At 35.8% G+C, this 15,283-nt stretch overlaps 3 protein-coding genes across 3 annotated transcripts; 1 reads left to right on the plus strand and 2 right to left on the minus strand.

Annotated features, from left to right (window-relative positions):
* Positions 1-1,914: 1,914 nt before the first annotated feature.
* Rsph1 (Radial spoke head protein 1) lies at positions 1,915-3,420 on the minus strand. The gene is made up of 3 exons (XM_014236188.3): positions 3,185-3,420; positions 2,964-3,129; positions 1,915-2,902 (listed from the first exon to the last, which is right to left on the minus strand). Exons 1-3 carry the CDS (start codon positions 3,257-3,259, stop codon positions 2,118-2,120), a joined length of 1,026 nt encoding a protein of 341 aa, XP_014091663.1. The 5' UTR covers positions 3,260-3,420; the 3' UTR covers positions 1,915-2,117.
* A 2,600-nt stretch (positions 3,421-6,020) lies between these two features.
* Alg7 (Alg7 dolichyl-phosphate N-acetylglucosaminephosphotransferase) lies at positions 6,021-13,428 on the minus strand. The gene is made up of 5 exons (XM_014236187.3): positions 13,128-13,428; positions 12,923-13,064; positions 12,623-12,836; positions 12,319-12,553; positions 6,021-6,710 (listed from the first exon to the last, which is right to left on the minus strand). The coding sequence occupies exons 1-5, from the start codon at positions 13,271-13,273 to the stop codon at positions 6,221-6,223; spliced, it is 1,227 nt and encodes a 408-aa protein (XP_014091662.2). The 5' UTR covers positions 13,274-13,428; the 3' UTR covers positions 6,021-6,220.
* Mgat3 (beta-1,4-mannosyl-glycoprotein 4-beta-N-acetylglucosaminyltransferase) lies at positions 8,480-11,609 on the plus strand. The gene has a single exon (XM_070106290.1). The coding sequence runs from the start codon at positions 8,720-8,722 to the stop codon at positions 10,394-10,396; it is 1,677 nt and encodes a 558-aa protein (XP_069962391.1). The 5' UTR covers positions 8,480-8,719; the 3' UTR covers positions 10,397-11,609.
* Positions 13,429-15,283: the final 1,855 nt, after the last annotated feature.

Here is a 15,283-nt window from a genome sequence, read left to right on the forward strand (position 1 = left end):
ACAAGTGCAATATACGGCCAGCATGCGATATGGGAAAAAATAGTAATATTTTTACATAGTAACTTAGTTCTAGGGAAGCTGATTACAAAAATTATTATTTCTTTATTCGCTAAAACCTTAACTCTAGCTATCCTAAGCAATTGGGTTATTGTAACTCTCTTAAAACCCTCCTTCATAACCGCCTCTGTAATAACTGTATCAAAATAACTGTATCGGAAGTTTTCATTTGAGGTTGTCCTTGTGAACCACCCTCCCCTTAATAAGAACGGTTGTTCCTAAATCAGCGTCAACCTTCTCTTCAATATGCAATGGGATGACCTTGTCGCCCAACCTCTTGTTGGATTTTTCTCCCACTTCGAAGACCATATTCTGGCGATAAGCGTTGCTCCGATCTATTTGCCTCGTAGCAATATTCGGGAAAATATGTGAACTGGCATGGAGGATTCCAATCGCCTTCTCCGCTAACAAATTAAGAGTATCTGTTTCATAGCCGGCTACATTTTCAGCTTCTATTTCTGCCGCTGCATCATAAGCAGCTTGATCGTGTTGATTTTTGTATTGGGATACATCATTTTTTTCTTGTGTCAAATAATTTACGCTCTGGCGTCTGTAATCAGACATTCTTTGAGATGCTGCCTCCCGCCAGGACACATATAGTTCCTGTAAGCCATCGAACTCTGGGACCGACTTAACTGCATCCAGCCCTTCATGACATTCGACACCGTCTATAATTTTTATTGGCTCGTAGGCCTTGATTTCGGGGGCTGTCACAGTTGTGAATTGGTTTGTAAGCTGCTCTATCCTGGCTTCGAATTCTTTTCTTTGAACCTGCAGTGCGGCACTAACGGCCGCATAGATAATACCTTGCAACTGCTGTTCATTCATATCTTGCCCGCGTTTGATTCGTTAGTTTAAGTCGACAGTTACACAGTCATACAGTTACAGTCAATACAAATACTACTAAAGAGTCGATATATGGCGGATATGAAAAGGGGTTTAACTTACATAATTATATTGAGATTTTCTTTCTTCTACGTTGATTGTGATCTTCTTTCTTCCTCCTTGGTTCCGATCTTCCTTCTTGCACGTTGCTTGTAATCTTTCTTCCACGTTGGAATGGCAATTTGCGGATTAAATTCAGTACTTTTCTCGTAACGACGAATTTCATGTACCGCGACAATGACGATGGGGTTTTGTTATTATTATTATTTTTTTTTGACAGCACTTTTCACGAGCCCCACGTTGGGCGCCAGTTATATTTCTATTATCTTTAAACTTTTATTGTTCCTTTATTCGGTAGCGACGGTGTTGTCGACTACCACGAACTATTTAAATAATAGTTATTTATTTATAATCACTACTTTTACTATAAGTAGTTTGAATACTTATGTGCGTTGTGATTGGTAGCGACGGTGTTGTCGACTACCCACTAACTATTTAAATAATGTTTCCGATTATGCGATAGCGACGGTGTTGTCGACTACCACGGAATTATGTTATTTTTAAATAAGCACAAGTTGAGTTCCGTTCTTAAACTGTTTTATTAAAATAACATTTCTCTTATTTATAATCTACTATTACTATCGCCGCTACTGCCATTGACGCTGCTTTGTAAGGCATTGCGTTACATCCGCCGGTCACACGGTCGGTGGCTACTGCAAGGTGTTGAATTGCGGCTGTCGGTCATTCAGAAATCCAAACTGCATAGGTTGCAATTTTGGCAGTTCAAGAGACTGACTTAGTTAACTATTGTTAACTTACATACGTCTCTTATCAATTGTAAGTTCCAGATACTTTGCACTTGTGCTTGTTGGTAGCAACTACCCATATAAGGCCACTTGACATATTTCGTGCCTTATAGGGAAAATATTTGATAAAATCAATTAATCAGAGTATTAAAAACAACAATAACAATTAAAGAGTCTTCAAACATTAATATTATTTAATGACATACATATGTATGTACTTCTGTTAGTATGTACATACATACGTACGTAATTCGACCAAATACAATTTACAATTATTTTTATCGTTTCATTCAGCCTAAAAAAATTGACAAAACTAATTATAAAATACTCAAAAAAAGATCACAGAAAATATTAATAACTATTTGAAAATTAACATTCTTTTGGCTCACTAATGATTTCGATAGCACATGGATCAGCTTTCTGACTGCAGATGTGCTCACTTTCCGTTTCGATTTCACTCTCACTAACACCCTCACATGGTATGCACTCCACGCACTCGCCCTCTCCTTCTTCTTCTGCTTCGCCAACATATAAAATGCTACGCTGCAGCGTCAACTCCGTCGGCACTGTACTTAACGAGCAAACAGACACCTCGGAATCAGACAAAGGCAATGGTACAGGCTCTTGTGGCAATTGAGCATAATCATAACAGCAAATATCTTGGGCAAACCACTGTGATGGTAATACATCGACGTATACGCCATTCTCATTACGTTCAGTTTCGACTTCGCCGCCGAACTCTTCCGTATCGCCCTCATCACTTTTCTTAATTTTATACGCCATACCAGGCGTTTGAAAGAACCCCATCAGCATGTAACGTTGATCAAAAGTGAAGACAGCTGGACCTTGTGGGTACTCATTGTCCCAGGTTCCATGTAGAATAGTTGAACGATCTTCGTCTCCATAAAATATTTGGAATGGTCCCACACGAACTCCCATGCGCCATGTGCCTTTGAAACGTAGCTCTCCGCACTCTTCGGACTTAAAGCAATAGACACCAACACCGTGCCTCAGACCGCGGTACCAGTTGCCCATGTAGCAATCATTGTTAACGTACTTATAGCGTCCTTTGCCATGTTTTATATTCTTACGCCAACAACCCTCATACATACTACCGTCGGGATAGATGAAAATACCTCGACCGGAACGGTGCCCTAATGCAATTTAAGAAATCGATTTGACCGTTTCAACTAGTATTCATTTTAATTTGCTTACCGCATCGATAGGACCCGTAATAGCGTGATCCATCTTTAAATACGTACAATCCAATGCCATGACGCCTGCCCTGCCGATATTGTCCATCATATTGATCCCCATTGGGAAGTATGGCCCATCCGCGTCCATGGCGTTGGCCAGCTGCATTGCGACCGCCAATGTAAAGCTACGTAAACGCATAAGGAATATAATCTGTGGTTGACACATCTTTTTTAACTCACTCCGATATTTATGCGATCTTCTTCCTCTTCGGCTACGGTTAGCTCAGATTCGGTCGATATGTCCGAGATACTCATTGCAAATTGGAAAAAAACGAAAAATCTTCGGACTTTAAAGAATTTACGGACAATTATTTAGTGTATGTAACTGCAGAAGTGAAGTTCTGTTGGAGAAATTCTATTAAATTAAAACAAAGCATAAGAAAATATTGTGATTTTTGAAAACAGTGTACAAAATATTAAAAAACTCAAGGAAGGTCTCAGATTTCAAGAGTGTAAATATTGTTGGATTCTCTAGTTGTTAAGATTATTAAAAACAAGTAAGGAAGTGCACTACTACATATTTAAACATAAATGATAGTCTCTGAGTTTCAATAAAAAATCTCAGAGTCTTTCTGATTTTTCGGTCCAAAATCAGGTCAATACACTGATGTCGACATATTCGATATCTGGGGGCTTGCAAAGTTATGGTGCGTTTTTAAAAACTTTATTACTCTATTGTGCCCTCTCCTACAACACATGTATTCCCAAAGTCCCAGCACCCTGAAAAACTCCAGAAACCTGCTGGGTGCTATTGAGGTAATGAGATCCCTGTCCACATAAATGGAACCAAGGGCCTTGAGCCTGCGTCTACAAATTGCTGGGCAATCTAGAATCAGGTGTTCTGCTGTTTCCGGCTCCATGTCGCAGAACCGTCAGTTTCCACAAGAAGCTATGCCCATGTAGGACAGATGTTTCCTGGCATCTTCATTGGTGCTTAATTTGTATAAATTATATAAAATATAAAATAAAATAATTAGATGGAATTTAAAATTTTGTTATTTTGGAAGTAGGTGGGATTGTGGTCCGAATTCGTACTGCGACTTACACATTTATGCGGAATATTATGCACTAAATTTGGTTGAAGTCGGCCAAGTGGTTCCTGAGGTATAGGATTTCACCTAAAGCTTAGCGGTTCCACGCTCATTGTCCAGTTTAATAACGGCTCTTACAAAGTCCTTCCTTAGCATCTTCTGACATAGTTTGTTAGCGAGTTATCGCACTTTAACTTCGTTAGTTTTCAACATAACCGTTATATGAAGAGTTGGCGGGGTTATGAAGCGATTTTACCCATTTTTACACTGTCGAAAGAATATTTGTTTGGCAGACACACATGACTCATTTGGTTTGTAAGATATGTGCATAAAATCTGTTAGGCGATGGAACCACGGCCACTTTTTAAAAAATTTTACCGCCCGCCGGTGTTTTTCACTATTGCTATTCTCTGAACCATATTTCAGTTTTGTATTTTTTTTTACAGCTTAGTTATAACACTTTATACGTTTTCGTTTATTTGTCGGAACCGCCAATATCGTACCACTGTAGTATATAGCTGTCATACAAAGTAAACGATCAAATTCAAGTCCCCGTAAGGAAAACTTTTTTTGACAAGGTGTCTTCACGAAATTTTACTTGAATTATTGTTAAAGGAAACGTTTCAATTACCGGACATATTGTTCAGATCGGACCACTTTATCATATAGCTGTCATACAAACTGACCCATTAAAATCAAGTTCTTGTAAGAAGAACTTAAAACTACTTGCGTACAATAAATGCAAAAATACAAATGTAAAGGAGTCCAGATCTCTTATAAGAAACCGGGGGGAGCTAATTGCTCCCAAAAGCGAACAGCGTTCGGTACGAGCTCGAAGCCAGCCAGCATGAGGACAGGAGCGAAGAAGAAGAGAAGGGTGTAACGCCCGCAAAATCGTTTGCTGATATGACCCGAAACTGCATTATAATTGGTGTGCGAGATGAGGGAGATCACGATGGAGGAATCCAAAGATCCCAATGGAAATGGGGGCAAGCTGTGCTGACAAACGTGGCGCTAGAAGTGCTACTAAACAATCCGGATCCGCCACCGTCATGCACAGATGCCGGCTGGTACCAGGGCCAAATCAAAATGATTGCTTGCGACGACGAGAAGTCGCACTCTATAAAGCTGCTATTGCCAAGGTAGGAGTGGTATAACCCGGAGCTACATTGGTAGCGGTAGATAAAGGAGACATTCTCTCCGGACCAAGGTCAAGGGTCCCGATCACGGCCAGATGATGCAGCTCATAAGAGCCTGCAATCCGAGTCTGCCTACGGAGGGGTGGAAATCTATCAGCGCCTTCGAAGGCCCCGTAGCAGAATCTGGCTTGGTGACCAAAAGGGCCAAAGGGATCCATCGAACCGCTGGCGAAAAGTGGCAGGGAGATCAATTATGGATTCACGAAGCTAAGAATCACGACTTACAAGTCGAATGCCGGTGCTATAGACCACCTAGCATAGGATAACGAGATGGGCGAAGTTGAGAAAGATCCTATGGAGTCCTCGGGATCACTATGGAAGCAATACTTAAATATAAAAAAGATCCTCGAATATTCGAGCAAGCACTGGTTGTATTCCTAGTCTGCTATCCTCATTAAAAACAAATTGTTTAATAAAACTTTAAACAAGTTGGCAACTCTGCTTAAGTTTAAATGTACATTTTATACGAGTTAATGAGATTTGAAATGTATCAAGCTATTATTATAGTATTAAGGTAGAAATCATTCGTTAATATGTCAGTTTTTGAACGGATTCAACTCTTTTCAACTAAATTATGTTATAAGTCACAAGCTAACCATCTTAGTATAGGATCGAAATTATCGAACTTTAAGATTAGTAGCCACTTTTCATTTTTATAACTTTTCTGTAACATGTTAGAATGATATGTCACCATACACCTTCATTATCCCTTACTTTTAATGCCACTTAAATCTCTCGGTTTAATCCAAATCCTTCGGGTTTGTTCGGCATAAGTAATACACGAAGTTAATTTTTTTCGTTTCTTTATTTGCACTTTGACATTAACTTAAAGTAGTTTTAGAGTTTTACAAACAGACTTATTATATAATATTATTATAGTACACACTTATTTAATTTTTTGGTCTCAACAAAAATATATAGTCTGACAAAATACCTAGTCAAGTACTATACATACATATGTACAGAATTAGGAATACTTCTTAGCATTAGGTATCATAAAAGTAGCTAGCCAGGGGATATCGTATAACCAGTGCACATACCGTACAAATCACTTGTAGGCCCATCAAAAATTGCGTAACAACCTTCTCGTGTACGGGTCCAAATACAACCAAAACAAGATTGATAAGCGTAAAATTATTGGTAATTACTCGGCCGTCACTTTGTTGTTGCCACGATATTAGTCTCAACTTTCTCAGCACAAACACCATTAACAATCCTAACTTGTTCAATTTCTCCGGATGAAATTCCGTCGTACTTATGTGTAGTAGATCTGTCCTAGCATCATACTTAGGCAAACGATGTCGTGGGCATGGCACGAAGTGAAAAAGTTGCGGCACTGAATACAAAAAGTTTAGAATTTGCGGCATGAAGAAGAGTAAGAGAGTTTTGCTAAAATGTCCCAATATTCCGACGACAGCAAATGTCATACCAGCAAAATAGCAATATGTATCACCGACAAACACTTGTGACGGATATCTGGAATTGAATAAAAAAAATCAAAAAAAATGATGTATGGAAATTTTACTAACTCTTTATAAATTAGTATTTTCAATATACAAGGTGTAACAAATATATTAGAACTACTTAGAGACTAAATATGGGACTCTTTCAAATTAAAATAAATAGTAGCTTTTGCAAATTTCACTCCAAATATTGTTTATGCAATTTTTAGTTTGATTTTGAGCTTTAAGTAATTAGTATTATTTAATTTTGTCGTTGTACTGTAATTAACAGCGAATACGAAATTCACAGTGAATAATTGCCCAAAGTCCGGTTGCAACCAAAAGTTTTATATTTTCGCCAAGTAAAGTGGTGTAAAAGATTTCCGCATATATAATATTTATACCCTAAATGATCGGCGGGACAAGCTGAGCAAATTTAGCTATGTCGGTCCGTCTGTATACACGCGAACTAGTCCCACAATTTTTGAGATATCGATCTGAAATTTTGAACACGTTCTTTTGTTCCCAAGCTCATTTCTCAGAACCGACAATATTGGACCATTTTAGCATATAGCTGCCATACAAACTGAACGATCGAAATCAAGTTCTTGTAAGGAAAACTTGAACATATGAGGGGTATTATTGCTTTTTACTTGCGGGTTATTGTACGATTTTATATAAAATTGATTATAACTACAATACATATTATACATTGAGGAGTATGAAAAGAAATCGTTTTTTGACAAGGAAAACCAAATTTTATTTTAAAAGTAATAAGTATTGTCAAATTTAAAAATTATATATTATATATATGTAATTTATATGTTATCTTTACTATCTGAAACATTTTTACAGAGATTCATATTCATATCTATCCAATATACATTTCATTTGTTCTTAAACTAATTTATTTCTATCTTACACTATCTTACACAAATTCTTATACGATAATAACAAATAACATAAACAGTTAAATAATTGTTTTCTGAACATTATGGAACAAAATTGGATATGTTGGTTGAGAAATCATAAAGTTGAAATTTTTTGACAAAACTTTAGTTGTTCTCAATTCAAACAGTTCCCTGAACACTGGAGGAATAAAATTTTCTACAATGAAGAGTATCTCGACTGCGATACATAGTATGTATATCGAAGTTTTAGGCATTCTGGGTCGAGTAAGAACAACAACTTTACTATATGTGGCACCCTGACTTTTATGAATAGTTATTCGCTCAGCCAGAACAACTGGAAATTGATTTCTTTCATTTGAAATCTGTAAGTTTTTTTTATATTGAAATGATTTAAGAGCTTTTTCAATTGGTGTCCAAGAACTTTCTAGAGGATAAGGCTTTTTTGATCGTATATGTATGTTCGTTTGATAACAGCAGTTAACACAGTAAAATTTGTTTGAATAAAGTGACTACTTTGGTACTCAAGAAATCTAGAGTAACTGAAAGTATGTTATACTCATATTTATGGTATATTTTTGTGCATAAACATTCGTTCTTTTGTGTACCTTTATGTCACGTAGATATACAAATGTACATTAGCAAAATACTATATATAATACTTAGTTAGGTGTGTTTAGGCGTGTGTTTCTTAGAAATCAGTAATTTATTTCATTGTATTTAATGTTAGAAGTTGAAGTGTAACCGTTTTGTTGTTTACAACTACGGCCGGTTTACTCTGTTTCCTCTTCACATGCATTTACCCTTGAATTCAACACTCTCTGACAAATGAATGGGAAACGTAACAAAACAAATAAGAGAAAAACTTTCTCAAACCCCCCATTGTCAGCTGCTCAAGAACAGGCCGACAGCCGAACCAGCTGATTGGTTTATCGTACATCTTATTCGTATTCCTTTTGCAGCAAGTCAAGAAGTGGAAGATTTTCTTGGGTGTGTTTTCGCAGAGAATGTTGCAGAGAAAAATAAATGCAAATTAACTTAAAAATTCGGACATTCGTTAAACATAATTAGATCCTACTATGTAGAGTGAATATTTTGTGATATCTTTGTATTATATATGTATCACAAATGACAAATGTTTCAACGCAACGGAGCAAATGCCACAACTCGCCTCGCGTGCAACCAGCATCTCTACTCAGACATTGAAATGCCAGATGTTGCAAGTTCAACTACAATTGGAGGCAAGACAACTTTAACTAAGAAACTACTTCTTACTTTATTGGTACTTGCCCAGATATGTTTCATTTCTTGCCTATGGTTGTTACAGCTAGGAGATGGCCTCAATACCAGCTTAAATGAGGTAACTGCGCAAAATGGTAACACCAAAGGCTTTGCAACTAATACTGACAACTTAGCTAATAAGCCACGCAGGGGAACATTGCATGGTATGAGACGTGTTAATTTTATAACCAATTCCGTAAATGTTAGTTTAACCGATACTGCGGTCAGTAAAGGAGTATTAAAGCACGAATTATCGCAAGCTGTGATCGAAAAGAGTCAATCAGGGAAAGAAAGCAATTTTAGAAAAGACTTTTATCTTAAACTGAACAGACTGAATAAAACCATAGAATATAGAAATAGAAGCGGGTTTTTGCCTGAGTTGGACAACGATGTATTGTGGTGCTTCCGTAAAGGAAGTATCGACGAACAATCTCAAATATCGAATGATGAAGCTGCACAGGATGTTGTACTTTCTTGGGAGGAAGAAAACACACAATGCAAGTGTAGAGCTGGTTGGCATGGGCGTGATTGTGGACAACCAGAGGTTATGTGGCGTGCATTGTTAACGTCGAAATCACATTTTCAACTGCAACACCCAACTAAGACGAGGCATCCCAATCGATTAGTTTACTTGTTGGAAGGAAATTTTTTTAATTTGGATTTACTGGATTTACAAATAAGTATGCTCGCCGATATAGTTGACTATTTCGTAATATATATAAAGCCAGCACGAAAGGATTTTAAAACAATTCAGCACTGGTTAAAAGAAACGCTCCCAGCTAATAAATATATGATTTACCAGTGTGACCAAGTGTATACGTTAAATAAAGATAACTGTACCATCAAACAGGCGTATGCACATTTCCGTCAACAGCTGCAGCACAACCAACTCAAACTATTACCACTAAAATCAAGCGATCTGATACTTTATACCGACGATCGTGTGTTACCATCACCGGAAGCGCTGCAATTTCTTAAATATTATGCAAAGGATGTACGTAATGTACTTTTTCGACTGAAGTATGTCGTCTATGGTTTTTATTGGCAACATCCAAAACAAACCTATCTTAATGGTCTTATAAGTTCCTTTGTCCATATGGACAACCCAAGCCAAATAAGTGGTGACGAAAGTGATTCATCAAAGATATTTGAAATAAGCCTTACAGCAAATAATCATCCAGCACCTTTTGTCATCGGCGATTTAAATCACTTTGGCGGCTGGTTTTGCAAATACTGCCAGCAGCCGGAAGAAATTGTCGCCGAATTACAAGCTGAAACTAGTTCCTTGACACAAGTTCAATTTGCCGATACTGTAAGAGATCACAATATTGATGTGGCCTATTTACAAAAACTTATTGCAACCGGGGTTTACGTTGACGGGAAAATGCAGCTTCTGCGCAATCGTCGATATTCGGATAAATACTTTGCTCCCGCATTGGCAGAAACAGATAATTCAAAATATGGAAATCTATTGGTTAATTTATTCGAGTCATTTGATGATGACATTGAATACGAAGCCGGAAATTACTAAGATGTGAGAAATGTCATAATATTCTTGCCTTGGCGCCTACAGACCGCTCCAAATTGTGAAACATTCAAAATATGTTTAGTTGAGTGAAATTCCAATATTAAAAGAAAATTTCATTTAACAATTTTTAATTTAGTTACTTGTCAAAAATAGATTGGAGTGTCATGAATTGTGAAAATCCTTCAACAGCTTAATCATCATTTCAGCTAAATATATATGTATACATAAGAAGTTATTCAACTCTTGTGCCTAATAAGTTTAAATCGAAATTATTCTTATCATAAGTATCATTTGTAAAAAATTTCTTCAAGAAAATACAAATAGTTATTTCATCATATGAACCACTATTCGCTGGATAACATCAAGATGACACCAAAAATAAGTTGGGATCATCATACATATTCAAAAGTTTTGTTCATGAAATGAATTTACACTCATTACTACTAGTTATAGTAAAAAATTACTACATTTTTTTTTTAAATCGAATGTTTATCAACAATTTAAAAATGCAATATGATTCTGCAGAGCTCCCGAAAATTAAAATTTTAAAGTGCTTGTATTTTATCATACATTACTGATGTCTTAGATGGGTGTATGCACAAGAATTATTAATGCTGCAGTAAAAACATATCAACAATAACCTTTGTTAAATGAAATTAATAAATAAATAATGTAATATGAATTATGTATTATACCCATTTTCTTATACCATAATTATTAAAACTGAAAATACAGACTATTATATCTACGAATGTGGTAGATCACGCATAGCTTATTAAAAATCAATTATAATTATTGAGGATTCAAATTTTATATAAAATGCTGTGATAAAGTTATTGGGATTAGAAACTAAAATGATTTTTTTTAGTTATTAAATATATTTATGGAAATTCAGGCATTGTTAGCATTCTTCAGCTGCATTTTTTATACATCCCAAAATATATATTTATATTTATAATTTCATAGACAATTATATCTCGTACAAAAGCATTTGTTAATTTGTAACACCATTTATAGCTCCAATAATTAATTTCATACAAATACATATTTGCATTTGATATACACAGTGAAATATCATCATCCAATTAAAATTATAAAATTCAAATTCAAAATGTATTATCATGGTTATTAATAATATATGTATGTACCTAAATTAAGGAAAAAAAAAATCAATAAATAAATCATGCTTCACTTAATGTGGCTTCCGTATAACTCATTTTTGTCAACTTGCATTTTATATTGAGGATGCTAGGAACAAGTTAAAAAAAAATACAAGAAAAAACCTTGAATTATATTTTTATGGCATAAAAGGTTATATAAAAATCTCTTCATCTTGACTTTGATCAGTCAGTTTGTATGACAGCTATAGTGGTCCGATCTAAAAAATTTATTCGGATAAGAAGGCGTTGCCTTGGGCAATAATTCAAGCGAAATTTCGTAATGATATCTTGTCAAATAAAAAATTTAATACAAGAACTCTAGTTTGATGGTTCAGTTTGTATGGCAGCTATATGTTATAGTGATTCGATCTAAACAATTTCTTCGGAGATTGCACCATTGTCTTGCACAATAACTCATGCCAAATTTCCCTATCTCTTCAAAGGAAGAAGTTTTCTGTACAAGCACTTGATTCCGAGTTTTAAAACGATATCTCAAAAACTAGAGGACTAGTTCGCATATACCAGACAGGTGAACGTTGTCAAATCGACTCAGCTCGCCACGCTCATCATTTATATACAAATTTTATAGGGTCTCCGACGGGTGTTACATACTTCGTGGTAAACTTAATATGCCCTGTTCAGGACATAAAAATATTTGGAAGTTTAGTGAAATTCATAAAAGCAAGTTTTGGATACATAATAATAAAGGACGTTCATAATAATATATACCAATATATTCTACTAAAATGTATAAAGTGTACTCACTTATTGTACTTCCAAAGCGCAAGAGAAACCGCTAAAAATGGAAGCATTAGATAAATCGAGAACTTATGACAATCAACTTGGTGCCCAAGCGCCAATTCAATGATATTGAAGCATAAAACGGATGCGCTAATTACAATAGATTGACCAACTTCTAGGCCGTTGATTCCAGCTAAGATGTTTATTGCATTTGTGCAAAACACGGCAAGCATACCCATATAGATATAATAGAAAATGCCTGCAAAAAGAGACATACATATTATTATATGTGCAGTTAGTATTTCATTTTATTCAAAAGCTACTTTACCAATATCTAACGAATATCCCAATAGTGGTCTAGCAAACTTTGGCATTATTACCGTTGTAATGTTAAAATTCACATAGTAAACCATTAATAATGGCAATGTGCCCATTGTTGGTAGGAGTAATTTGTGACGCCAACGCAGGTCTAATACATCATCAGCGAAACCAAGAAGAATCATACAACAAATAGATAAGAGTGCTGCAATCATCTCAGCAAACTGTAAACCAATAATTAAAGGTTGAGCTGACTTGATCGTTAACGTCATACACATGTTGTAACGAGAACTTTTTGTGGTTTAATTACCTCTTCATGTGGAAAAGTTGCAGGCTTCGCGCCGGTTTTTACGTCAAGCAATGCAGCCTCTTCGAATGTAAATGGAATCGGTATAAAGAGAAACATAGCCACAAGAAAAGCGCATCCAATTAATACCCCAAATGATTCTGGTCTAAATGAACAATCATATTGATTCCTTCAATGTAGTATAAAAAAATCACCGTTATATACTTACATTTGAGGTTGTTCGCGCTTACAAAGGTCTTTCCCATACAAGCCGGCTTTAATAAACATATCTTTGAACCTTGGGATCATTCGAATAGTAGAAAGATAAGCGCATACGGCGATTAAACCGCTTATAGCTATCGTAATTCCACTCATTTCAAACAACTTCTGCGGCTAAGGTTTTACGGAAGTATATTTACGGTTTTAAATCTTGTTAGTGTTTCCAAAATTCTACTAATTTAATTAAACCTTCCCTTATATATACGTGGATTTGCCACCAAATTTTCAAATCGTATGCACTGATAAAAAAGTCTGTCAAAATCAGCTGTCCTAAACAACGGCAAACAAAAGCTATAATCGATAACCAGCGAATAGTAATCAATTAATCGATTTGGTTTTTAAAAAAAAATAGAGTTTTTGATGCATGAAAATTTTTTTCCTTATGTTATGGATATTTACATACATAATTGTACATTACCTAAACAAAAATTGATAATAAAAATCCAAGTTGTATATATTAATTTGAAACTGATGAAATTTCAAGAACTGAAAAGAATTTAAAAACGAAATGGAATGCCGAATTGCGCAGCAGCGAGCTATAACGAACAAGAGCACAAAGCGTGCCACCCGAGCACGAGCGACACCGTTCCCACGACAGTCGCGTCTATCCGGCCAAAGACTGTCAACTCAGCAGAAACTTGCCGCTACAACAACAGCAACAGCGCGAGCGGCATGGTCCTTCGTTTTTCCTCGTGATTCCCTAACCCAAAAAATAAACGGTTTGAGTGACAAAAGACTCCGCCTGTGAACATAGTTATACTTGCGTAAATGTGAAAGGTTATGGCCCATTCACATACAACTTTCCTTGCTCTGCTTGACATTTCATACTTTAACAACAAAGCGAAGAAAGCCAAGAGTATGTCAGAACAAACGCTTTGCTTTCAGTGTTTCTCTCTAACAAAAATGGAGACTGTTCGCTTCGATATGAACGTACTCATACAAAAGCATACATCGTACTTTTCCGTGAAAGCAAATGTCTGACTTAAAGCGTAGTCAAAGTTCTATCTGAATCAGCCGTAATGTGATTCTATACATATGCCTTTGTATTGCGGTGTGACTTCCGGTTTCAATAAAATCAAATAACTGTCAACTGTATTACTACATTGGCATCAGAGCTGGGAACAAAATTCAAAGTTATATACAATATATAATAAACAGGGTATATTAAGTTTGCCACTAAGTTTGTAATACCCCGAAAATCCGTCGGAGACCATATCAGCGTAAAGAGCTGAGTCAATTTAGCCATGTCCGTCTGTCTATCTCTATACACGCGAACTTGCCCTTCAATTTCTGAGATATCGATCTGAAATTTTGCAAACATTATTTTCTCCCCAAGAAGCTGCTCATTTGTCGAAAGCGAAACCGATATCGGACTACTATACCATATAGCTGCCAAACAAACTCACCGATCAAAATTAAAATAAAAATCGTATACCTTTTTATACTATAAGAAATGGACCTATGAAGGGTATTATGGCTTTGTTGTTAACGTTTTTTCTGAAGTTAATGTTTTTCTTGTGTATCATTCATTTTAACCCCCAAAATTTTTTTACTGTAACCATGATTCATGAATCATGACTGTAACCGAACATAAAGACACATGCTTACTGTTTTCAATTATTTAATTCACATCGTTTGAAAATAGAATCATTTCAAATTGAATACCAATTGTATCTATTACAACTTTTTCACGAAATTTAGGGAATAATCAATAAATAATATAACGAGTTCTGCATCTAATTCTAAATTCGTGAATTCGTAAACTAACACACTAACAAATATCGCATATAATTATGAGTACAAAATCTACAAAAGAGTTCGATGCAAGTCAATTTTTAAAGCTTTGTAAGTATTCAAATTCAGAGCTTCAAACCCGACAACGCCAATATAGAAGGGTCTTAGAAGCGCGCTTGCCTAATGTACGAAATAAAAATCTGCAGATTGAGACCTATAAACATGGGTGCAAGAGAATGAAAACCGAAAAGGAATTGTTAAAAGCAAAGATTTGGACCGCGTCGGGAAAGTGCCACGAGGTCAAAAATGGTCAAGCGCTTACTTCTATCAAATGCTTCATTGAATGTAACGTGTCTCTCAACGAAGAAATTC

This window comes from Bactrocera oleae, chromosome 3, assembly GCF_042242935.1.
Source record: "Bactrocera oleae isolate idBacOlea1 chromosome 3, idBacOlea1, whole genome shotgun sequence".
In the NCBI taxonomy this organism is placed as follows: Eukaryota; Metazoa; Arthropoda; class Insecta; order Diptera; family Tephritidae; genus Bactrocera; species Bactrocera oleae.